Genomic DNA, 25396 nt, shown 5'->3' with positions numbered 1-25396 from the left:
GCAGCCTCCCCATTCAGTCCCTTATCCCTGACGTCACACACTGACCTCATCCCACGTCTTATCAGTCCGCCACTCGCAGCCCTACCCCCATCGTTCACACTTGTCAACTTTCTATACCCAACTGCTGTCCTCCATAAAAAAATAAAATCGAGCTATATAAGTAAGGAAGTTAATGTAACCAAAGTAACTTAGAAAAGCATATATATGCATAAAAGACAGGGCGTTACTATCAATACTGCTGCCCCTATAATAAACAGCTAAGGAAGAGACGTCTGGGAGCTTCTTGTCACGTTTTAATTCACCCATGCCAACACCCAATGGTTTTATCCAGCTTTGGGGATATTTTCTTTAGTGAAGGGGTAATAATGGCAACATCTAACCTATTCCAAGTCTTCAGAGCTTATTACATGTTTACAGAAAAGAATGAAACAGGGTGGAAGGGGTGAAAATTTCCAGATATGGCTGCTAACCTCATTTTACTACTACAGACCAACTGTACGTGTTTCCATTTAGCAAGTTATAGTATAAAATTTCAGAAACTCTGGTTCCTTCTTCCTTGCACAAAAAAGAAACTAATAGGCAGATAAACTGGTAGGCAGGTAGGTTGGTAAAGGAGGTCAGTAGGAAGTAGGTAGGTAGGTAGGTTAAGGAGGCAGGTAGGTAGGAGGTAGGTAGGTAGGTAAAGGAGGTAGGCAGGTAGGTAAAGGAGGTAGGCAGGTAGGTAAAGGAGGTAGGCAGGTAGGTAAAGGAGGTAGGCAGGTAGGTAAAGGAGGTAGGTAGGTAAGTAGGTAAAGGAGGTAGGTATGTAGGTAGGAGTTAGCTATGTAGGCAGGAAGTATGTAGGTAGGAGGTAGGTGGGTAAAGGAGGTAGGTATATAGGTAGGTCAAGGAACCTTGTACAAATTTAACTTTCTCAGCTATTTAACTCTAGGCTTTGGTGCATTCGGACAAACACTTACTGAGGCAAGTTTGCATCCAACTGGCAAGTAACTGAAGCTAGTACTGTGGCAAAATAAAGAAAACTATACAAGATGATGTATACTACACTCCACTAGGCCTATCAATGGTTATTTCAAGAGACTGGCATCTATAAATGAATAAGTAGCTATAACACTTTTAAGGGTACTCACCATTCTAGTAGCCAGCCGAGTTGTTCCCCTGCATCAAAGGTGCTGGTGGTGGTGGTGGTGGCTTCCTCTGCTATCAAGTTGCCCCTCCCCCCAAAGTGCCCTGAAGTACAAATATGTTTTATCTCATTAATCCTTTAAGTACGACAGTGCTGCCTCAACACTAGTTAAATTCTATGCTGAAGGGCATAACTGAGGGCTATATCTAACCCATCCATCTCAAGGAGTGTCAATATCCTGTAAATATACCTCAGTTCTCATCCTCCAGCGTCTTCGCATTTCTAGACCATCTCAGTCCACCCTTTCCTCTCAGCTCTACCCTCAGTGTCCATACCTCTCACCCTCTGCACCCAGTTGTCATCCTCCATCCTAGCAACATTCAAAAACCATCTGTCAACCCCATCCTCTCAATTCTATCCTCAGCATTCACACCTATCACTCTCTGCACAGAATTGTCATCTTCCATTCTCTCTACATGTCCAGTAAAATGGACCTCATTAGAAATCTATGACTGCACCTACATAGATATCATACTGTACTTTGCCTCTTGCCTCTGCCCATACTGGATAAAACAGTCAAAGTCTCAGTTTCAGTCAACCTTTCTCTAATATATCTCGTATGGTCTACTGTATACATCATTTTGTTAACTTTAACAGTATCTAAATGAATTATGAAATTAATCATGCTACTCAAAGACGTGCTATGGCAAAAGTGAATAGGCAAGGTAGTGATATTTCGGCATTAAGCCATATTAAACTAAAAGGACAAAAATCTATAAATTAACGCTAAAAAAAAATGCCTCCATCTCAATTCAATTTCTTAACCGTGAGAAATTATCTTACCACTGGAAAATAATTACTTTATAGAACTGTTCCACTACCACGACTTTAGTAAACAACTGACTGCACAGTTTCATTAACTTTATAGTTAGGGAGATAGGAACGAGTCTCCTTGGTTACTATAACCTGTTTGTTTTCACTGGACAGAACTAACACTCCCACATCAATACTGTCGTTGCTTGAATTCAGTTATCTATCGCCAGACACTTTACTCCCGTAGGAGGTGGCTACAAACTGCCTCCACATTGCCCTGTCCTCTACAGTCTGGTTGCTTTCCCTCCCAACTCACCCCCTTTCCCATCTCTCCACTCTATCCCTACATCTCATACTTAGTTATAATGCCGAAATTAGTCCTTGGGCAATGCAGCCTTCCATAACTACCTGACTACATTAACATGTGAAAATGCTTACGAAAGTTGACATGTTAAAACAAATGCAGTACAGTACTGTGCTTATCTGAACAGCCTTCTGCCCCTCTCCTCCAAGCATAGGTCCCTCGCTACTTGAGTTCTCCAGGGCCTCTCCCATCGCTCCTCGAACCAGAATCAGGCTGCCCTTTCTGGAACCACGGTATCTTGATCCTTCGTTTTCACCCAGTTAGGAACACCCGCCTTAGGAACACCACTGCAATGATTGAAAAATTATTGCACAAATTATTTACATTTAGAATAGGCAATATTAAAGTAGATAACACTAGTACTTCTACCTTCTTACACTAGATTTTGCTTTACGCAGTCCATTTCACATAGGTCAGTGGCAGAACAAGATAATGCGACAGCTAGATTTCCTTTCCACAGCATTTCATGATCATATTCCAGTAATCTACTGTTACAACTCAAACCTCGAGATGCTGAGAATTTTTAGACCAAGTTAGAGTGAAGAGCATAGCGTTATTCTAAGTTTTTGTTACCACTAAGTATTCAAAGTAGGGAGTTGTCACTTTAGATCTCCTTTCGCCGGTTTTTCTGACAACTGGTCACTCCCACAAAAAATACTAGCCTGTGATTGCATGGGCTTTGTCGAGCTGTAGTTATAAATTAGGAACGTTTCCTTGGTTACCAAACTGCCTTTACTCTAAATTGGCCTAAAATGGCCATCTCTCAATCTTTAAGTGTTACGGTAAGAAAGCATAGCCCTACTGTTGTCAGCTGTTACAATTGCAATCATATAAGTAAGCATTAAAACTAATTAGAGAAGTTTACAATACAACCATCAATCAATATAATCTTCATAAATGCGCTTACGTGAAGAGAAATATATCTTACCAAAATCGTACAGCCTCCACCAGCCACAGATCAAACCAGACTGGCCAAAGCCGGCGAATTCCACGGCTCCACCTCCCCCCAAATTCTTTCCTTCCACGTCTTCCCTCCCTCCCTCCCCTAGTTCTCCCCCCAATCCTCCACTAACTTGCCTGTTTCCTCCACCTCCCTCCCTTCACACCCCTTCTTCCTCCTCCCCTCCTTTCCTTCACCCACCTCCCTCTCTCCCTTTTTTCCTTTTCCTCAATTTCCTTTCCTTCCTTGTCATTCCACCTCTCGTCTGTCTCCTTTCCTCTACCTCCTCCTTCTCCAAGACAGGCACGCTTCCTCCATCTCCGCCTCCCCCTCCATCCCCCCTCCTTCCTCCCTTACCTCCTCCCTCCCTCTCTCTTTCCTCCCTTACCTCCACCATCCCCTTCCCTCCTTCCCCCTTCACTTCCTCCCTCCCCCCTCCATCCATCTCCCTCCTTCTTCCCCTCAACCCCTCCTCCCCTCTCTCGTTCTTCCAATCCCTCTGTCTTTCTAGAACACTGACTATTTTAAAGACTTAGGCACACACACACACACACACACATTATCTAATGAATGATGATGATTACACCAATGTTAATTGTCGTATGATCTCAGACAGTACTGTCACCACCTCAGTTATTACCACCAACCACTATCATTACCACTATTAACCACCACCACCACCACCACCAACTACCACAATTACCACCACCACCACTACCACCACCAACTATAGGAGCACCTACCTTCAAACCAGCTTGGGCCGAGTATACCACCATTACCATCACCACCACCAACTACCACCATTACCACCACCTTTATCAGCAACTACCACCATGACCTCCACCACCACCAACTACCGCCATTACCAACATCACCACCAACTACCAATATTACCATCACCATCACCAACTACCACCATTACCATCACCATCACCAACTACAACCATTACCACCACTATCAGCAACTACCACCATTACCACCATCACCACCAACTACCACCATTGCCATCAAGTGTCCTGAATGTTAAGTAAGCCTAAACTCCAGAAGTGGAGCGAGGGCAAAAGGCTGGTGACACCCCGGCCAACACCCTGAACCACACACAAGCGGTGACGCAACTATGGAGGGAGGGCTGGGGGGCTGGGACTCACCAGTCAGACCTTTGCCCCCCCAACACTGTCCCCCATATGAAATTAAGTATCATATATTGTGTGAACAATATGTACCACTGTGCCCGCAAAAAGGTTTTGGCCTTACCTTGACCCTCTCATCCATTGAAACTTGGTTACGCCATTGCTCGCGCCCCCTCCACTATACCACTGACAATTATTGTATTCATCTTAATTTAGACCTCTTGCAGTCAAAAGGTTAATGAAGATTATATCTGAATTCTGGAGATAGCAAGAATGAAATTAAATAAGAAGGAACATTGACAGTGCAACACCTGCTCCCACCCACTGGTCTAAGGGCCAAAATATCTGACTTGGCCCTGCGACCTTGACCTGCGACATATGACTTATGATTGAATTCCATCATTATTGCCCCTAACCCTTCCACCAACTTCAGTTCAGATAAGATCAAAACCGTCTGAGCTGGCTTTACCCAGTTAACTTGATAATTCGCCTTTCCCTGTGCCTCTGATCTATGTCTGGTGGTTCTAAAAGTCGATTTTTTTGTGTCTTAACATGATCCTTTCGACATTTCTTGTCATGTGGCTTTTCCTATGACCTAGTATCCTAAAATAAAGCAATCAATAAAACAGCCTTTTAGGTGATCCTCGTTTCAACCACCAAGTATAATCCAAATCAGACAAAAACAGCATTATCTCGTCCACACAGAGATATACAAATTGAACTTTTACTTGTGGGCTTGGTTTTTGACCTACACTGTAACCTTGACTGTTTTCAATATCGAATCCTTTTATTCTTGCCTGATCCTCAACCCATCCACAAACTTTGACCTAAATCAGATGAAAATCGTCAAAACTGATCTTGCTGTGTGACCCTGACTTTCTCAAGATAGTAGGTTTACTTCTTGGCTGAACCCCTACGTATCCCTTCATCAAGTATGGCTATAACCGTATAAATACTGTTACAACTATACACTTCACACACACACACACACACACACACACACACACACACACACACACACACACACACACACACACACACAAAAGGCTTGAACTCTAACCTTCTCCTGTGACATTGACCTCTGACCTATTGTTCCCTAAAATAAACAGTTGTCCCACTAAGCTTGGTTAAAATCCGACAAAAACTGCTTATCTCGTGGCTGGAACCATTCTGACGGGAGAAACGCCCTCCTGTTCCATTCCATACCCCACTTCCCTCCTTCATCTTTCCCTTCCCGGTCCCCCATCTTCCTTAGCTTCCCCTTCCTTCTCTTGTTTTCAGGTTCCCGTCCTAACCATCTCCTGTCCCCTTTCTACCCTCTTGTTTCCCCTCCGATTCTTCCTTTCCCTCCTTGACCACCATTTTCTGACCTTTACCCTTCCCTTGGGACCCGTTTTTATGTTTTATTTCCTTACCTTAGTCTTCCTACACCCTTTATCATCACATTCCCTCCTTTACCCTCCCCTTCTCTCCTTTAGGCTACCTTCCCCTTACCTTCCCATTCCTTATCTGGTGCATCGGAGTTCAAATGGGTGAGGAGGAACGTCTCACTTAGCCTATAGTTATTTGCATCCCCCCTCTCCCCGCAGGAAAACAAAAACTACATGTGCAGCACTTAGTTTACCATTCTCGCACCTACTTCATTTCTAAAATTATCTTAAAGAGGACCATTACATATGCCGTCAAACCAGCTTAAAGGCTTCAAAGTTCTAGGATATGCAAATAATCATCCCACAATTTTCTTCTATCACTCGCACGCCAGGCAGGTTTCTTCATACTGTCTTGTTCTTTCTGTTATTTTGCTTAATCAAATGGCCTGTAAAGCTTAATGTGACGTTTTCACACATGCTATAGCAGGCTACATCACCACTACAGATGTTCGTAATAATAATAATAATGTTGCCCCTAAAACTTCGTTCTCTCTGAACATTTCACATCCGTTTTCTTTAATCTTTTTTCTTCATTCTCTAGTCATTGAGGAATAATAACTAGTAAATTCAATAGTAGAGTTTATAGGAAATATTGTACGCTTTTTTCGTTTTTACTGAAATGACATTTATACCAATAAAATAAATAATGTTGCCCTGCGGTGTGCAAGGAATCGAAGACATTGTTGTAAATAAACACAACACCTGTCAAGGAAGAAGAAGAGTCTTCTTTACAATGCCAGCAGCAGAAATGGAGACGAAAGTTTTAAAAGAACTAGCCAATTATATAGGAATTGGGGAGATAAAGGTTACAGTAGATAATATGAAGGTAAGCGATAACAGTAGTATTTTAAGGCAAGGAATGAAGTGACTCGACGACATGCATGACAGTTTTATGGCTTCAGGAGCTGCCCTACCGCAGCGTTTTGGGGTAAAATTGTACTTGTACAATCACCTTTTCTTTTTATTTTTTATTTTTAGGGCAATATGAAGAAAAGGTCCACAGGTTTTGTGTTGTTTCTATCATAGTAATTTGATTTTTTTTCTCAGATACCTTAATTTGGAGCCCTTACAGATCTTGGTAGTGTTTATATAACCATCTGTAAACCACTTGACTTGTAATTTTACCTAACTACACAATCATTTGCTCACCACATGGTCTAGTTGTTAAGTTTTAAGCAATTTTTTAACTGTAAACATCCATCGTGTGTGTAGTTGTATGGGTAATCTTAAAAAAAGGACAGGACTGCCTTACAGTGTGATTTTGTTCTCATTTTTCTTTACTGTAGCTCTTCTTGATGCCAGGGGTAGGATCAGTGAGTGTTGTTTTCACATTATAGTTCAAAGGATCGTTTATGAGCATTACACAAGCCAAACTTATCAGGACGCAGCGTACCTAAGAAAGCCGTGTACCCCAATCCTAACCTAAGTATTCTTCCGTCATAACCTTGACATACAAAAGAAGAAATCTTAAAATTTCATGTGTACCTGTATTTTCTGTTTTTGAAAAGTTTACATGACTATATAGTACAGTCTTTAGCTGTCACTTTACGGATGTTCATGTGTTTATTATACAGGAAACCTGGTAGGTTATATACTATAAACCACTAGAATAATAAAAAGAAAAAAAAAATATAGGTACAATACTGTAGTAACCTAATGATGAGAAGCTTTTGCAATTTTAAGTTAAGCCTCTTCAAGTTTATACTGTATGAATGTTGAACTGCTGCTGTAACATATCATATAGCCTTGTTGGTGGACATTTATCTTAAAGATATATAAATGTTTACCATTATGTTTCAGATTGTGATTGAAGTTGGAGGGAAAAAAACAGCAGGATTCGTAACCAGTGTGCTGAGCTTGGTTCGGTCACAGCATCAGCAGCCAGTAGGAGAGGGCAGCACAGTGTTGGAGCAGTGCCTCACCCATGACTGGCTTACATACTTTGCCACACAACTCTTCCATTGTCCCTCACATGAGGTTATTATGTGGCATAGATGTATTGTCTTTAAGCATGTGTAGTTTCACTGCAGCATTTCTTGTTATCTTGTGCTTAGCTACTAAATGGTGTTTTATCATTACAAAGGGCCCACTTGTGTATTGTACTCTCCCCTCTGATCACAAGTACAACCTTGATGAGGAGCTTTTATGTTATAAGAACTGAAACACTATAACACACTCAAAAACCACAATACCCCCACATGACTCCCCCCAAAAGTAGTTCATTCTCCTCAGACCCCACACTTTGCACTGTCGTAATTGTAGTAATTAACATACTGGTATAGAAAGTACGATCACCGAAAAAAAAAGTCAGTGCTGTAAACGTCATCCTCCTGTTCATTGCACCAAATAGTACATTTACCATAATAAAGCTATAGAAGGAGAATTAAATAAAAATATTGCAGTTCAACAATAAATTTACCATTCTTTTTCTGTGCCTGCCCTCCTCTCTTCCTATTTCTCCCATCTTTCCTGTCACTTCTTATTGCTTTTCTTTCCCTTACAGGTGGCTTTACATCGAGTGACAAGCCAAATGGTTTCATGTAAGCCAAGAAACCATTTACAACGCTGGGTGGTAACCATATAACCAGAACATACGTGCTTCCTACGTGTCAGCAAGTGGGTTGGTGGAGAGTTAGTGCCCCTCCCCGTAAAACAAATAACTCAAAGTCAAATGACCACCCCTTACGGGATTATGGCGTCTGGCAATAGATAGATAGATAAACATTAAATTTGACTATTATGTATAATTATCTGATAATTTCATCCTTGGCTTTCAGTACAGCTCAGATCAAATGCTCAGCATTCTGATATGAGACAGAAAGAGCTGGTATTATCACAGTAACTTATTACAGTGCTTAATAGTATGCCATCTTTGTGATGTCTTTGAGGTGAGCCATTAGCTTTCAAGTTAAAAGATGTCAGAATGTTCGGTATCATATGAAGCTACTTTACTTATATACTGTACTTTGTCTGTTCAAATCTTTTCTGTCTTTTCTTTCGTGTTTTTTAAAATTCAGAATCAACACTTCAATTTTTCAGACATTCACATACCATATTAGGTCTTTTTTTTTTTTTTTTTTTTTTTTCTTCTAACCCCTTTTTTTCATACCATGTATCTTTATCACAATCTTAGTTACAGCCGCACTCTCCTTTTGGCCAACCTATCTAAGTCAAGGACACTAAACCTTTTCTGTTAATGGGCTAAATTTTACATTCATAAATATATGGGCATGCCACGTTGAGTACACCGCTTCCCGTCCGATCAGCGAAGTTAAGCAACGTTGGGTCTGGTTAGTACTTGGATGGGTGACCGCCTGGGAACACCAGATGCTGTTGGCATCCCTACGTGTCAAGTGGGGTTGGTGGAGGATTAGTGCCCCTCCCTGTAAAACAATTAATTCTAAGCCATTGGCCACCCCGTCTGGGATACATGGCGTCTGGCAATGAATGAATGAATGAATAAATATATAATGGGCCTCATAGCATAGTGTGCGTAGTGTGAGATGAGGTATGACAGTAGACTGTAAAAGAATACTGTGCTTGATAATACATATGTTTGAATAGCTACTGTGCTTGATAATTCATTTGTCCATTTTCAGTGGTGTGTTTAAAAGTGAAGAGAGCTTTGAATCATGCCCAGGACCAATGATATATACATTCTGTTACACTGCTACCCCATTAATTTTCTCTAGGTCATACTTCAGTAATCTTAATTTCAGTATGGTAGTACAGTAAAAGGTGAAGTGAGCTAATGATGTTTCCATCATTAAATATGTCTTGCTAAAATTTGGACATCTGTGTGTCTGAAAGCCAACAGACAAACAGTGATGCAGTACTATATCTTGAAGATGGTTTATTGAAGGAACCTGAAAAAAAATTGCTAACAGACCAACAGTAGCTTGTGGGCCATTGGCTGAGTATCCCAGACCAAAGCACATTCTTTCATCATTTTGATAAATTCATTTTCCCAGTCCACAGTTTTCCTTTCATGGTAGTGAACACTTCAACAAAATTATAACCAGCAGCAAGTACCTCTACATTTCTAGTGGTAATATAATATTATATATGTTTGCACTAATTTTATCTCCCCAAGTCAAACCACCATTCACTACCAGTATCACTTGGGTAATTTCACACACACACACACACACACACACACACACACATTTATATATATATATATATATATATATATATATATATAATATAATATAATATAATATATATATATAGTGTATATATATATATATATATATATATATATATATATATATATCTATATATATATTTTGTCTCTCTCTCTCTCCATAACCTCCCAAACTTTCCACTCCATAACACACAGCTCCCTCATCTCCTTTGTGAAAGCTTTCTTCAGGTCATTCAAGAAGAAAATGCAGTTCTTATTATTTTTTTCTTAACCAAAAATTTTTCCTGGAGTTATGTAACAATTAATACCCTTCTGTAAGGCATAAAACCAAGTTGCATCTCATCACTGTCTTTCAGCCTGATCATACCCTACAGAACTCTTTTCATTGCTTTCATTATGCGATCTGACAGTTTCAGGCCTCTATAGTTACCCTGATCAAGAACATCACCCTTCCCCTAATAAAACATTCACACACTTCACACCTGACAAGTGACCCCTGACGTACCTAAATCTTGGCTCCACGGTAGTACTGCATACTGTATTTGTTTCATGGGAATAGCTCTTATTGATAATTAATGATGCTAGATGCAGAATAGATGTTTTAAGAATATGTTATGTCTAAAGAAAAGAGCTCTCACCAATCATGAGTTGCTGATCTAATTATTTACCCCCTGCTTTTAGGTGCTTGCCACCTGTCTGCGATACATTAACAAGGAACTGGAAAATCGGGAATACCTGTGTGGCTTCTGTCCCACTGTGGCAGATGTGGTGCTCTTCCTTGCACTGCACCCATTTGTTCTCTCCTGGTCGTACATGCAAAAGGTAATGGTAACATTATAATTTATCGTACCGGCATACATAATATAGAGTACTCGTACTAAAATGCAAGTTGATATAGAGAACGTCATCTTCTGCTCAGTACATACAGTATTGGCCCCTAGTAATTATGCAGTGGTATGGTGCTTAGCTATAGCTTGCAACCTAAATTTGTTTTTGAGAATTAATACTGCAATTATGGTCAAAATAGAGAACATGGAATTCTTACAAAATAACTGTTATAGTATATAATTGGTGTCTGGAGTAACCCTAACCTGATATGTGCTTGAGAATAGTACAGTCACTCATTTGATGATTGATGATAAATACAGTACTGTACAGTAAATTATATTCTAAATGTTACTTCTCGTAATTTTGCTGTGTTTATGAATAAGAGGATGATGGTAAGTGTCAGAAATTCAAACATGTAGATGATGTAAAACATGATAGTTGTATGTTTCTTGTCCTGCAGTGTTGTTCTAATTTAAGAATTTTGCCTTCACATGCATTTTTTGTAGAGGTTAAGTAGTGTTATTGTTAACATTATATACTTCTCTTCTTTTCAGCCATATAAATAAGATTGTGACAAAATGACATTTCTGGGTCACAAACATCAGACATTATCATCATCTCATTTTTTTCCCCACCGAAACGTGGAGTGTCCATACATGTAGAGATCCATTTTCCATTATAATAATCTCTTATTCTAACCAACCTACTGGCCTGACACTAGTCAACTTACTAAAGACCCTGTGACCCCAACTATAAACTTATCCCAAATGTAAGAGGGTTTTCTTGAAATTATGGCTGTAAACTGAAGTGCCATGATCATGGGAAATTAATATCAAAACTTGGTCTGTAGAATTTTTAATTTGCTTTTCATTAAAAAAATAAATAAAAAATTGTTTACTTATATATATATTGCTCTCCTTTGTCAACAGGAACAGTACCTGAATATTTCAAGATGGTTCTCAACAATGCAAAATGACAAAAGGCTAAGTCTGACATATTCATCAGCGCAGTTTTCCAGAACACAGCTTTACCATGAGGGCATCAAGTCTCATTAACATAGTGTTTCATATGCATTTATAATATCTTCTAATAAAGCTGTGAAAGAATACTGTATTTTTCCCACTTCAACAGAATCCTCTCCATCAAACAATTTGTGTTGGTACTGAAGCAGGGAAGAGTGTGGTCACATCACAGTCTGGCAAGTTTGTGTCTTTCTGGGAAGGGTATTTTCAGTGGGATGAATGTTCAGTGAAGACTGGTAAAAGATTAGCTTGAGGTTTAGGATAACTGTGGTGGCTGTGTGTTTTGTGTATGTGTTTGTGCATGGGCACAGCCAAGGCATGAGCCAGAGGTGCCTGTCCCATCCCCAACTCTCTAATAATGTACCTGAATATTCATTCAAGTATTAATAATTGTTTTCTGGGTTGCTTTATTTACTATTTAACACTGCAGTAGATATATTTTTATTAATCTCCAGATGCTATTATAATGCTTTCCAAGCAGATGTATCTGTACCTCAGCCCCTAATGGCAAAACCATGGCTGTGCCTCTGTTTGTGAAATGTAGTGCTGGATGGAGGAAGAGGGATGAGGCATTATGTTAAGGAAAAAAAAAAAAAAAAGTACTGTATAAGGAATAATGACGATAAAGTGTCATTTGACGACAGCTCCAAAAAGGAATCCATGAGAAGCTACCATAGCTAACTACTTCATGAAAATTTTAAAAGAATCAGATGATCTAACACCAACTAAAGCAGGTCAAGGACCAGGAGTGTGGACATGGCAACGATGATTCAGGCAGGCAATAGTTAAAATGAAAAACAGTAAAGCAACATGCCCGTTAGGCATCGTGCCCGAAATGTTGCAGGCTTTTGGTAAGCTGGGAATTGAAATGATGACTAACCTAGTAAACACAATGCGGTAGTATCATGTGGTGCCCAAGGGCTAGTGGTCCAGTTACATCATGAACTGCTCTAAGAATAGGTGTTTTGCCTCAGACTAAGAAAATTATAAAAGTCTGAAACTGATGGATCAGATAATGGAAGTGATGGAATGTATAATGGACAGATTAAGAGAGAGAGAATGCAATGATGTGACAGTTTCTTTCTAGGCTATGGGACCATAGATGCACTGTTTACAGTTAGACAATTGCAGGAGGAAGTACTTGAGAAAGGATGAGAGATTGCTCAGTGATTTTACTTAAATGGAAAAAGCTTTTAACAGAGACCCAAGAGAAATACTGTTAGTAAGGTGGGCAATGAAAGAGTTGGTGGTTGAAAAATGGATTTTGGGGTGGTGATAGCAATGAATGAAAATGTTAGAACCAGAAGGAAAGTCACTGGAACATACAGAGAACAGTGTCAGGGTAAATCAGGGATCAGTTTCTTCATATTTGTAATGGAACCAGTATCATGAGGTATTGGGAACTCTTAGATGGTGATTTTCTCATGCTGAAGGCAGAAAGTGCAAAAATTGGCAAAAATTTTCCAATAATGGAGAGAACATATGGCATTAAAAGGTCTTTGGGCAAACCTCAAGCTATTGAACCAGAGTGGATCCAGTATCTGGTTATGTGCTGTATGACAGTATGGAAGAAAAGTGCAGGTAGTAAAAGTGCTTTTATATTGGTAGTAAATATTGGGTACACAAGGAAAGTTGAGAAGTGAGTAGCAGACTGAGTTTGGCAGTGGAATTCTGATGTAGTAGATGTAGAGGCAAAACCAGACCACTCAACAAACAACCAAGATACAGTACGTGGTGTTAGGTCAGGTCACTAGAGACTAGGGACAATTTCTCTACAACTCAACTTCGTTTTACAATGAGAATGTTTAAGAGAGTCCACTGCATAATGATTTATAGTATATCGACTTATTATAACATGGGATCAATGGGGATACATTTTAGGCCAAGGGTCCCCCACCCAGCAAGTTTGCAACTCAGTTAAACTGATGGTTATTTCACTTCAAGGCACTTCACTTGCTGCTTGAACTCCAGCACCACACTACTGTTCTAGCACTGACATTAACATACTATCTATCTATCTATCTATTCCCAGACGCCCCAATAAACAGTAATTAGTTCAAAGGCCATCTTAAAACAAACAAATAACTGTAATCTTGCATGTCAGCAATTGTATAAGCAAAAATAGCAATTGTACAGGACTAGCGATGGGGTCATAATTATCGTATAAGCAAAAACGCTGTCAGATTGAAAAAAGGTCCAACTTTTTGTCACTGTATATGCGATTCATTGGATATCGGTTCATTGTTTAACAAGGATCTGCTGTACCTTGGTCATGTCATCAGTGCCAGGGGATAGTGCAGAGCAGAGCACCTTTGCAAGAGTGCAACTGGCTGGAAGATATTCAGAGATTTACTACCTTTACCTGACATTTTGAGAGTTTTCACTACCCACAAAAAGGAGGGAGTTTGGTACCTGTGTTAGGACTGTGTATGGCAGTGAAACATGGGGTGTAAAAAGCAGGGATATAATGAGATGGAACAAAACATCAGAATGATCCTTTCTACAGTATTTGTGAAGTAAAACTGGATGATGGGATATCCCCAGAAAAGCTGTGGAGACAGCTAAGAGTTGAAAGCTTGATACTGGAAGTAGGACAAAGGAGACTGAGATGTTTGAACATGTTGAAAGGGCAGACCAGGATAGCTGGGTGAGGAAGTGTAGAAGTATTGTAGTAGATCAAGGAAGACATGGGACGAGGTGGAGAGAATTGATCTCGGATCTAGAGGTTTAATTTTAATGCTGGTGCAAAACATAGCAAGTTGGAGGATTGCTCTCAGGTGAACCCACCTGACTCATGCTGCATAGAAATCAGATGTAAAACTAAAAATTATGATGATGACGATGGGGGATGGTGCAACATAAATTTACATAGGTAGGATGGATCATGTGCTGAAGTAATGAATTGTATGTTTTTCATGTTCATATGGACCTTCATTGAGTTTACTTTCGTTTCTTGGTGCAAGTGATCTCTGTCTGAGATCTTTGAAGATCCTGCTATTATTCTGAAAGCTTTATTTTATTATTATTTTTTTTTTATGTTTTCCATGTTTGTGATTATTAAGGTAAGAGGACTAGGGGCCCATTTAGGGCTTGTGTTATGTACTGCTGTTCAAATGAACTTTATAGACTATTTTCAATTGTCCTTTCTGTTGCCAGGTTTTTCTGATCTCATCTCTGTTAACTGGGAAAACTTCTGTATCGGTTTTTTCTCCATTTTCAATATACCGTTCTTCAGTCACCCCTGTCCAAGCTTTCTCTTTCCATACCAGCTTTCTTTAGTATGGAATTCTGTAATCTCAGTTATCGTCTGTCTGGCTGTCACCATCTGTGCAGCTCTATTCTACTCTTACTTCATTTTAAATGTGCACTGAAGCTGAAATTATAATTTGTTGTAATTCACTGCAGTGTCTTCCTGTCAGTTTGCAGACCTTAATTGTAGAAAGTAGGTTGTAGCTTCAACTGATTAAGACAGTACTCCTGAGGAGGATGGCAAAGCTGGTGATAGGGAAAGCTGGAATTTCCATTTCGCAAGCCCTCAGGACTAGTTCATGACCATCCTCATTTGGTAGTCTTTTTCAGGGTGTCACTAACACAAAGAATAGACTGGCATACTCTCCCAAACACATTTTTCTAAATATCCACTGTACACTACACTACATGCAATTTACACACAACACATCATATCCTACTGTGACACAGGTTGGTGCCAGCAAGCATGTGGCCAGAAAACTTTCCCTCCTGTTATGATATGAGGGGGGGGCATGGGGTGCGGTCCATCATGTGGGACAGGGGCCTTTCCCATTACCTCCATCTGGGTTCAGGAATTTGTAGACTGGATGTATGGTCCCTCTCCATCTTTTATTGATCCCAACTATGATAGAAAGGCTGCTACAGACTTGCCAGTGTGCAGGGTCGCCACTGTGTGACCAAGGCAAATGCAAGCAAGCTTGTTCAAGCCATCATAAATGTACGAACCTATATACTAACCTATTTACTCATCTACACCAACCGAGGGACACCCTGACCACTCTTTTTATTCGTCTAATCATACCTCCTCTCTCCTAGTGTCTCTCTCTGTGTCATTCTGCTTTAAAATTATCTTATATATTCCTACATGAGTGTAAGCGGAAAGAGACCACTTACTTTATTGAAAGAGGTTCTCCTTGCATGCTTAATGCATAGCTTGCCCTTCTAGGAAGACCACCTGCCCTGCAACATCCCAAGGCATGACCTTATGTTCACTGTGTCAGTGGTGGCAGAAGTGCTGCCATTCAGCTATCATACTGCATTATTCAGTAACTCATTTCACTTAGTCTTTATGTTTCCTCTGTAAAAGCAATAAAGCATGACTGCTTGTGTGTACTTCTGTACCTCATACTCCTCGAAGTTACATAATGTTTTCACAGAACTATCTAGTGTTGTGTTTGATACAGATCCACATGGCAGCAAGTTTGAAGTTTCACATCACAACAACATGGCCAAGATCTGCCATGTGCTGTGTCTCAACTCCCCAGGGATAATAATGGTGCTGGTCATCCATCCATCCACCATTCAATCCCATGTTGCCCCATGAGGAGCATAGGAGCCCAGGGCTGGGCAAGTTGGTCCTGACATTTAAGGTGAGAGTGACCAGCCTCACTCATCCCTGAGTGGCATTACATGAGCAATAAACCCCAACCATCCATTAATCCATCATCCAATCCTATGTTGCCCCATAAGGAGCAAAGGAGCCCAGGGCTAGGCATGTTGGTCCTGACATTTGAGATGAGAGTGATCAGCCTCACTAATCCCTGAGTGGCATTACATGAGCAATAAACCCAAACCATCCTTGGATATAAACCTACACAGGCTCAATTCGATTGGAGTGCCTTAACTACCCACTAAACCATCAGGCGCCATAATTTGGTTAGATGGTTACCCACCCAGCATGGTAAACGGTTTCCTGGTGTGCAGGAAACCATTTCGCTTGTCACTCAGTGTAGAGTCACCCATAGGCAGAAGGAAAGGGAAAGAGTACCGAAAGAAAGCCAGAAGACGGAGTGTAAAGCGACCCATAGGCAGAAGGAAGAGGAAAGAATGAAGGAAAGACAGAAGAGGAGGAAAGGAAGAAAGGAAATGACAGATACCAATCCAGCACTACATCGAGTGAGTGGATGGTGAGTGCCCCCACCTGCCACCCAATGGTGCTGGCACTAGTCAGAATGAAGACAAACCACAAACCAGGGTAGATGTCACACAGTCCCCTATCTAAGTTAAACTTGTATGTGTTAATACCGTATGAGAATGTTAATTCCCCATTATCAGAAATTAGTTGGCATGAAACAGGTGCTTGAGAGCCTTGATAACTAGTGATAGCCCAGCATATCTCTCTTCTTGGTCACCAGAATTAAATCTGTAACTTTTGTGGAACTTTTAAATGGCCACATTTTGAGTCACTTTGACGTCGGTTTAATTGACTACACAGTGCTATACAGTCATATTTAAAGTTAAGTATTCAGTGTCCTGTTACATCCATTCAGGCCCAGGTTCAGTTAGACCCCTATACGTAAAATTAAGCCCATCTAGATCAGTTTAGTTGATTTACAGAACTTACAATAGCATCCATTCTGAATCATTCATATCAGCTTAGAGCCATTCAAGTCTTCAAAAACAATGCACAGTGGGTGTGTGTGGGTGTGTGTGTGTGTGTGTTCATGGTCATAGTTTTTTTTTTTTTTTCCCAGGAATATGAATATGCACAGTAGCAGATCTTCTAATGGATCAGGTTTTAGGCAGGTTGAGACCACGTAAGGGGAGGAGGGAAGAAACGTCAATATGCACGGTCTTAGGTTTTTTGGCTTGGAAAACCAGGTTTTAGGCAGGATGGGTCCCCAGGCTACCACTCCCCGTCCTCTCCTCCCCACGGGAAAGGAGACGACCCCGGGGTCTTGGCCAGCATCCAGCACCTCTGCTAGGGTTAGATGATTCTAAAGTTTTTTTTTAGTTATTATCAGCTATGTTCCGGTTCTGAACAATGCAGGTCTGTTTGCCTAGATTCATTTTAGGCTTATTTGACAGTTTCAGCCATGTTCGGACTCCAGGCAATGTAGGTCAGTTTCTGTTAACTTAGGTTCAGTCAAATCAATGGCTGTTTATTTATAACTTCACTCTGATTTTTTCTTCAGCTTTCAGATTATTTCACTTAGCTCAGTGAAGATCTCCCCTACCAAAAGGGGTTAATAAAAGCCTTATATAACCCCTCAGGTTCAACAAGTCTTCAATAAGTTAATCATCTGATGGCTAGAAAAGAAAATATATCATCGGATTGAATGGACAATGAAATCGACTCGTCAGGTGACCTCCAGCAGTCTTTATGATATTCTTCCTAATCGGGCCGATTTTTCAATATCAAGTCACTCCACGTCCTTTTACGCCACTTTAGGACTGTCAGATGCATCAGGTTAAGTGTGATTCATAGTCCAGCCTAGGAAAACAAGTTAAAAGGACCGTATTCAGGGAACGATTTCGAAATAATAAAGGTTCATTTATTTATTTGATGAATGAGTGAATTAATTAGTTTATTTATTAATTTAATCCTAGGACACTGATAGAATGAAAGATAAAATAGTGTTGACAGGGAGCAAGTAAATATTAATACATTGTGACGCGGACTGACAGATGGAGGAAGTGGAAGGATCTGTGAAGCATGTAATGCAAATGTTGATTAATAAATGGGAAAAACATTTGTGCTTAATTGGCCTTTGAATAGATTTTTTTCCTCCGTCTCTGACTCTTGGCATAGACTTGATAGTTTCCGGAGGTCCAGCAGTCCTTCTACGTGCGACACACTTTCAAATGTCATTACTTCAGCGCTAATACTCGCCGTCCTAATTCAATACGTATTAGCCCCCTCTCATTCAGACCTGGTAAGATGGTAATATGGGGCGTGATTTTATGTAATGTCGACGGGTCTTGTGGACCATTAGTAACAGTACAGTCTGTTTAAATGAAATTTTTAGCATCAGACTTCTCCGTCCGAGGTCGGGATCGAACTCACATCTTTTGAACAGTGGACCTGTTCTCCAGCTACTTTACTATGACATAAATGCGTGAGCGACGAAGTGTGCAAGATATTGAGGAGGCTGGAAAGGCTGGAAGGAACAGAAAGGTAGCCCATGAACACGGTGAAGATAAGGTAGTTGATTATAAGAGATAAGGCAGTGTGCCAAAGGGTGACGGGTAATTACTGAGTATGGATAGAGAGATTTGGATTCGTTTGTAAAAGCCACTCCTAACAGAATGCGACATCAGCTGAAATCCGAGACAAAAACAATTTGATCTTAATTCACGAACACCTAAGATCCCCAGTTTTAAGAATATAAGATGGATACTCGGGGACTTAAGCACTCCATGAAGGGCCAGTTTTCCCTGCTGAATCCCTCCTCTGCTATGCCCCACCTACATTACAAGGCTGACCTTGCTTTTGCATAAGATATAAACAAAAACATGTCTCTTACTTATTCTTAAAAATTTTTGGTAAGTACCTTGAAGCATCAAACAAAAGGAAAAGAAACACGAATGGGGCTTTGCATAAAATTTACTTCCTAACATAAAATAAATAATTCTTACCAATATCCACACTGGAATGTATATTGGGATGATATAGTTTATCAGTCACGTCTCCTTGACTTACCCCGGAAGGAAATTAACTATTCCCTAATTCTCATGCACTTAGAAAATAATGAATGAGATGCATCACACTGCAAGGTTATCCGCAGTGCACAGGGTCTAGTATCTCTGTGTATGATGCTCTGTACACAAGTAAAATCGTGTATTAAAATAATGCAATATACACGTAACAGTTAATAAGACTGTACAGAATTATGCATCATCTCTGACTTGAACACAGTTTAGTTGTGTGTATGCGTGTGTGGGTTTGCGTGCGCGCGTGTAATTCACCTGGTTGGTCAGGATCTCGTGATGCTTGTGATTATCAGCATTTTACCCTCCCGGAAGAGAGCTGAGAGCTCATATAGTCCGATCTAAGGACAAAGCCTTGACCTTCACACACGCACACACCCATCCTCTTGCTCAAGGAGAACAGTGGCCACCCGCGTGTCAGTGAAACTTTTCGCATCCCGAGCAAGGCGCGAATCCCCGTCTTAGCAGGTGCTAGACGAGAGCGTTACCACTGAGCCGGCGAGTGTGTGTGTGTGTGTGTGTGTGTGTGTGTGTGTGTGTGTGTGTGTGTGAAAAATGAATGTTCCAAATGTTAATCGGTACATTTTTCAACAATTTGACAACCAGCATTGCCCATAGCTGAACAAAATCATCTTTTGATAGACTGGGGGAAAATGAGTCCAAAGAAAGCAAAATGGTCAAGGAAAACACACACACACACACACACACACACACACACACACACACACACACACACACACACACACACACAAATGCAGGTAGTTCTAACAGTGTATCCTAGCTTAAAAATACAAGACCAGATACAGAGACTGTGGAACCAGTGGCACAATCGTCGCTATCCTGGCATCTGCGTCATCTCCTCCGTCGTCAGGAGTAAAGTGATCGGGTCTACCTCCGACAGGGTAGGAATGTCATTGAAAAGATCGAAACTGTCCTCAAACACACAGCAAGAGTCGTCTGATAGAAATTCATTAATGTCACTGCCACTTCCAAGAGAACAGCTGAGCGGAGACAGCGAGGAGGAGCACAGCGAGGAGGGAGAGAATGATTCCTCCGAAGTACCGGGAGAGATCTGATACTGTCTTTCCTCCAGATTTGAACCATCCTGGGCTCTGTCTTCTCCGATGTGAATATCACCGAAGAGGGTTATGTTCCCTGGGTGTCCCTCCTGCAGGATGTGTGACAGCGCCCTGATGTAGCTCACGGCCAGCCTCAGTGTGTTGATTTTGGTGGTGGCCGTAGCGACGCGACTGGTACAGAAATCAGGCAGAATGCGACGGAGGGTTTCAAAGGCGTCGTTGATCTCTTTCATTCTGTGCCTCTCTCGAGCGTTGGCCGTCTTCCTTCTGTACTTCGATAGAGGGGGAGGCCTTGACTTTGTACACTTGGAGTCTTTTTTAGAGAAACCCTCCCGAAATCTGTCCTGCTGTAGACGGCGCACATTTGCACGGGGACGGAGGCTGTATTTCTCCGCCTTCTTGTCCAGCGCTCGGCACTGGTCGTGACTGTTGCCCGTGTAAGATTCTTTAAGCTGAGACATAATGTAGATTTCCCAATTGACAGTTCTAACACATTACTGACTTTTTATGTCCTTATCGTTTAAGAGATTAACAGCTAAACATGTAGTTATATCAGTTAAGAATTTACTGCATTATCATGTTCTAAGGAAAGCACCAAATGTTAATAACCTCCACTTGATACATATTTTCATAATGTGGCAAAAAAGAAGGGGACATATATACTTTCCGTTTGTAAAACTATGCTGCAAAGTTGACAGGAAGGCCGGACAAACCCGCCATTAAGCAACTTCTGTGACTTTCATTTCCCAGCCGTAAAGCAATCACGAACATAAGAACACTCCACACTTGCTACTGGATAGATGTGTTATGAGGTAGGAGGGGCAGGTGTGATGGCTCGAGAGGGCTTTTTCTTCTTCGGTCATGAACGTAAAACACTAATTTAAGTAAATAGATTGTTCCTTTGGGGCATCATATTCACCTCAAAATACAGCATATAAAAATGTGTAAAGTTCCTCTACTGGACACGTAATTCAAGCAAGTTTTTTGTGGTTATATATGGGACAACTTGAGCCCGTTGAGATTATCATCTACTTGCATTTTGTAACAGAACTGAACTGTGAAGCAACAAATTTATCTCTGTATTATTTGTTGCTAGTGAAACTTGTAGCTAATATTATCTACGTCAAAATAACACTCATAGACAAGACACTGTGCTGCTGTTCTACAGTAGAGACACTTATTAGCATAATCATCACAGGAGCATCTGTTCATAGAAACTCTTATTCATAACTGGAGCTCCCGTCATCAGTTCACACGAGCTATTTTTTATTTATTATTAGTTTATTACTGTTATTTTCTTTACTGCCAGAACACTATCAATCTCGGTCTCTACAGATGCCACGGTAATTTCAGAGACAGTACCCGACTAAGTAGATTTAATGACACTACACGCACCTAATGATGAATTTATCCATTTCACATATCACTCAGCTCGCCTCAAGGGTCGCTTGTTCTCCAGCCACGTCACTCACATCACGTCAGTCAGATGGGCGGGAGACACACCCTCTCACTCCGATGACCATCATTCACAAGTCCTCAGTATCATTGTAGTCATGGAATTTTTTGAGCAAAATGTGTGATTTTTATGGGTTCTTTCTTAACTGGGTTATAATGATTTTCCCATTTCCTGTGTATCGGTGAATCAGCATCGATGGCGATTCTTGACGATGAGGGTATCTGTTGAAGTATTGAAAAACACTGTAAATCACTCTTTGTTCTAATCTACTTACAGATAATTAGCGTCATGTCAGCATATGAATGTCACGGAATGAATGGCTTATTTCCATGGATTAGTGCATAATTGTATGATACAGACGATGGTACTGTACATTATGCAAGTACACTATTGCATTTCCCGCCCTGGATAGGTAATCAGTCAGAAGTAATGCTGCAAGTCAAAATCATACTGCACCATTTCTGAATTTGATTACTAGGTCTATTTTACAGTTGTCCACTAAGACTTTTCCTACATTTCAGTTCATTGTGACAAACTCTCCGACTCGGGCGGCAAATGCAATATTTATTTAGCAATGATAAACGATACGGGAAGCAGAGAAAGGTCGCAGCATCGAAAATTTCATCAATTCGTCAGAAAGAAAAGAAAAGAAAAGTAGGAGTGCGCTGAAGCTACCTGACTTGGACGGTACAGTAGATAATGATCCAATCCCTAGTGAGCGCCGCACCTCCACACCTCACGAGGGCAGGAGCCACACTGGCCGCTGCTCCTCCTGCTTCACCCACGTTCACCCCCGGCCCTCTGTGACGTCACGCATGTCAGGGCCAGACGTAAGTAAATAAGGGAAACAAAGCGAAAAGACTGAACTAAGAACGCTCAACACCCGTTCTGACAAAAAGAACAAAAACACACGACACAAGCCATACCTTGGTCAGGCTAGGTTAGGTGCTGCGTGTGTATGTATGATTGTGCAGTGTGTATGTATATGTGTATGGACTTTAATGTGTATGTGGGAGGACTGTGATGGCAGCATGGGTTGGTGTTATGAGTTAAGGTGCAGCAAAGTAATTGACCTCTATAATACGAGAGGTCCGCCAGGAGTGAATTAATCCACTGGTGAGAAAATAGTAATAGAAAAACGCCATGATGTCTAACCATGTCATTACAAGAAGTCCCCTTCAGAGTAAATATATTTGGCGGTAGGAAGAAGAAACAAATGTGTCATGGTGCTAAAGGGATCAAAGAAGAGTACCTGAACCCCTGCACTACGAGAAGTCTTCTAGAGTGGAAATGATAAAATGGTCTGGCAGTAACAAAGGGGAAAGCACACACACACACACACACACACACACACACACACACACACACACACACACACACACACACACACACAAAGTCAGTGTAACGTGGACAGACATTATAAAGTAGTGTGGGTTGTCAGTATGAAATGCTATGAGTATACAAGGGTGATGTAAAATGATATTAGGATAGTATGGAGTAGTAGTGAGCAGAATGACAGTTCGGAGTGGTGCTGATAGTATGCAGTGGTGTGAATGTACAGTGGTAGTATGGAATAAGATTAAGTCAGTATGGAGTAGAGTACATAGACAGAGACAGTATGGAGTGGTCTAGCCAGGCAAGTGGTACGGGATGATGAGGTGGACTGGACTCGTGTAGGTAGATTAGACTCCCATAGGTATAACAGACTCGTGTATGTAGATTGGATTCGAGTGGGTAGACTGGACTAGTGTGGCAAGGCGAATAAGTGACTGTAAGGTGGTCTGGATTGATAAGGATAAGAAAAGACTGCGATGTGGTATGAAGGTGGTATGAGTTACGAGAGTGGAATAACCTAGTGTGATATGCACTAGATAAACTTTAAAAATATTGGGTTTATTCTTTCCAAATAATACTTTAACTCCTTGAACCAGATGAAGTGATTTTTTTTAATTGATTCTTTCTGATGGCAGTTGTTTTTAGCTTAGGGGTGGTTTATCGAAGTGAGGGAATTAGATACTCCCTTCACTCCTTAATTACTAGGCATCTTTTTGAAGGTTACTAGAATCTTTTAGAATTTAGGGTCGGCAAGTAAAAGCAAAACTTATATGTGATCCTAGTGAAAGGTTAAAGAAAACGGCTCAGTATCATCTTGAAGGGCTGGAAGAGAAAGGCTGACCACAAGAGAATTACTTTCACATAATTTTCACGTTTCAGTTTCAAGGTAGTTCGATACAGTCATTAATTTGTAGACAAGGTAGTGTTCGTGGTGTACTGTAAACTACAAACATCATAAATGAACCCCCCGCCATCTTAGCCCAGGAATATTTGTGAGCAAAGAAGAATCCTCTCGGGTTATCAGCTCTCCAGGCGGGACAAACAAGAGTACAGCAGGCCGCTCTCAACTTGACAAGTACATATTTTCTACTTCAGCATATTTGGTGCTTTACATTTCCAAGAGATACATATAACAAGTTGATTTCACACACACACACACACACACACACACACACACACACACACACACACACACACACACACACACACATTTTATATACGATATGTATTTGATACGGTATGCAATTCATTATAGTGTATTTAAATTCGATATATATATATATATATATATATATATATATATATATATATATATATATATATATATATATATATATATATATATATATATATATATATATATATATATATATATATATATATATATATATATATATATATATATATATATAGGCTTAAGGCGGGCCGATTACACTTGGTTCACAGACTACACACACATCCAAAGCCACTACAACACTGCAGTCACACTCACAAGCACTTCTCACCCTACAAACAGTCTCTACCAGACAGCCTAAGCCACTAGGTAGAGATCCTGCTTCGGTAGGGATAGGTCGGTCCTGCGGTGGACTTCAACGGCTGATGATGATGATTGATATATATATATATATATATATATATATATATATATATATATATATATATATATATATAAAATGTGTATGTATGTATGATGTAAGCATGCATGTATGTATGTATGTATGCATATATGTATGCTGTATGTATGTATGTATGTACACGAAGACATGACTGCGGTAATTCGAAACCATGAAAAATAGTAACTTGCATCCTCCGCTCTCAGCCGAACCTTTCCCCGACACAGGACGCATGTAAATTGCTACACCTGAGATAAAGGTGTAATGAAGACGCTACACATCCTCACGAGCAAGTTCCTTATACATCACTGGTGGGGTGCACGGTGCGGCCACACCACAATACCGTCCACATCCTTGCTATGCCTAATGATGCTCTGGACGCTAACCTTCAACTCACAACGAACTTATTCTTGAATCCAGATTCTGAAGCAA

At 40.6% G+C, this 25396-nt stretch overlaps 2 protein-coding genes and 1 pseudogene across 2 annotated transcripts; 2 read left to right on the top strand and 1 right to left on the bottom strand.

Annotated features, from left to right (window-relative positions):
• The first annotated feature begins 6500 nt into the window (after window positions 1-6500).
• On the top strand, window positions 6501-11853 carry AIMP3 (aaRS-interacting multifunctional protein 3). Its single transcript, XM_080267552.1, has 4 exons — window positions 6501-6630; window positions 7605-7781; window positions 10633-10773; window positions 11709-11853. Exons 1-4 carry the CDS (start codon window positions 6538-6540, stop codon window positions 11832-11834), a joined length of 537 nt encoding a protein of 178 aa, XP_080123678.1. The 5' UTR covers window positions 6501-6537; the 3' UTR covers window positions 11835-11853.
• On the top strand, window positions 9025-9143 carry LOC145393561 (5S ribosomal RNA; annotated as a pseudogene).
• Window positions 11854-20316: 8463 nt separating the features above from the next.
• LOC145393391 (uncharacterized) lies at window positions 20317-21021 on the bottom strand. Its single transcript, XM_080267486.1, has one exon. The coding sequence runs from the start codon at window positions 21019-21021 to the stop codon at window positions 20317-20319; it is 705 nt and encodes a 234-aa protein (XP_080123612.1).
• Between the last annotated feature and the right edge of the window lie 4375 nt (window positions 21022-25396).

This window comes from Coenobita brevimanus, chromosome 24 (assembly GCF_032717465.1).
Source record: "Coenobita brevimanus isolate Jiangsu-jjx chromosome 24, ASM3271746v2, whole genome shotgun sequence".
Classification (NCBI taxonomy): domain Eukaryota; kingdom Metazoa; phylum Arthropoda; class Malacostraca; order Decapoda; family Coenobitidae; genus Coenobita; species Coenobita brevimanus.
This window is presented reverse-complemented; position numbering and strand designations above follow the sequence as displayed.

Coding starts and splice junctions, on each gene's coding strand:
- AIMP3 (XM_080267552.1), top strand. CDS start 6,538: ATGCCAGCAGCAGAAATGGAGACGAAAGTTTTAAAAGAACTAGCCAAT. Junction 6,631..7,604: donor TTACAGTAGATAATATGAAG/GTAAGCGATAAC, acceptor ATTATGTTTCAG/ATTGTGATTGAAGTTGGAGG. Junction 7,782..10,632: donor TCCATTGTCCCTCACATGAG/GTTATTATGTGG, acceptor CCCTGCTTTTAG/GTGCTTGCCACCTGTCTGCG.
- LOC145393391 (XM_080267486.1), bottom strand. CDS start 21,021: ATGTCTCAGCTTAAAGAATCTTACACGGGCAACAGTCACGACCAGTGC.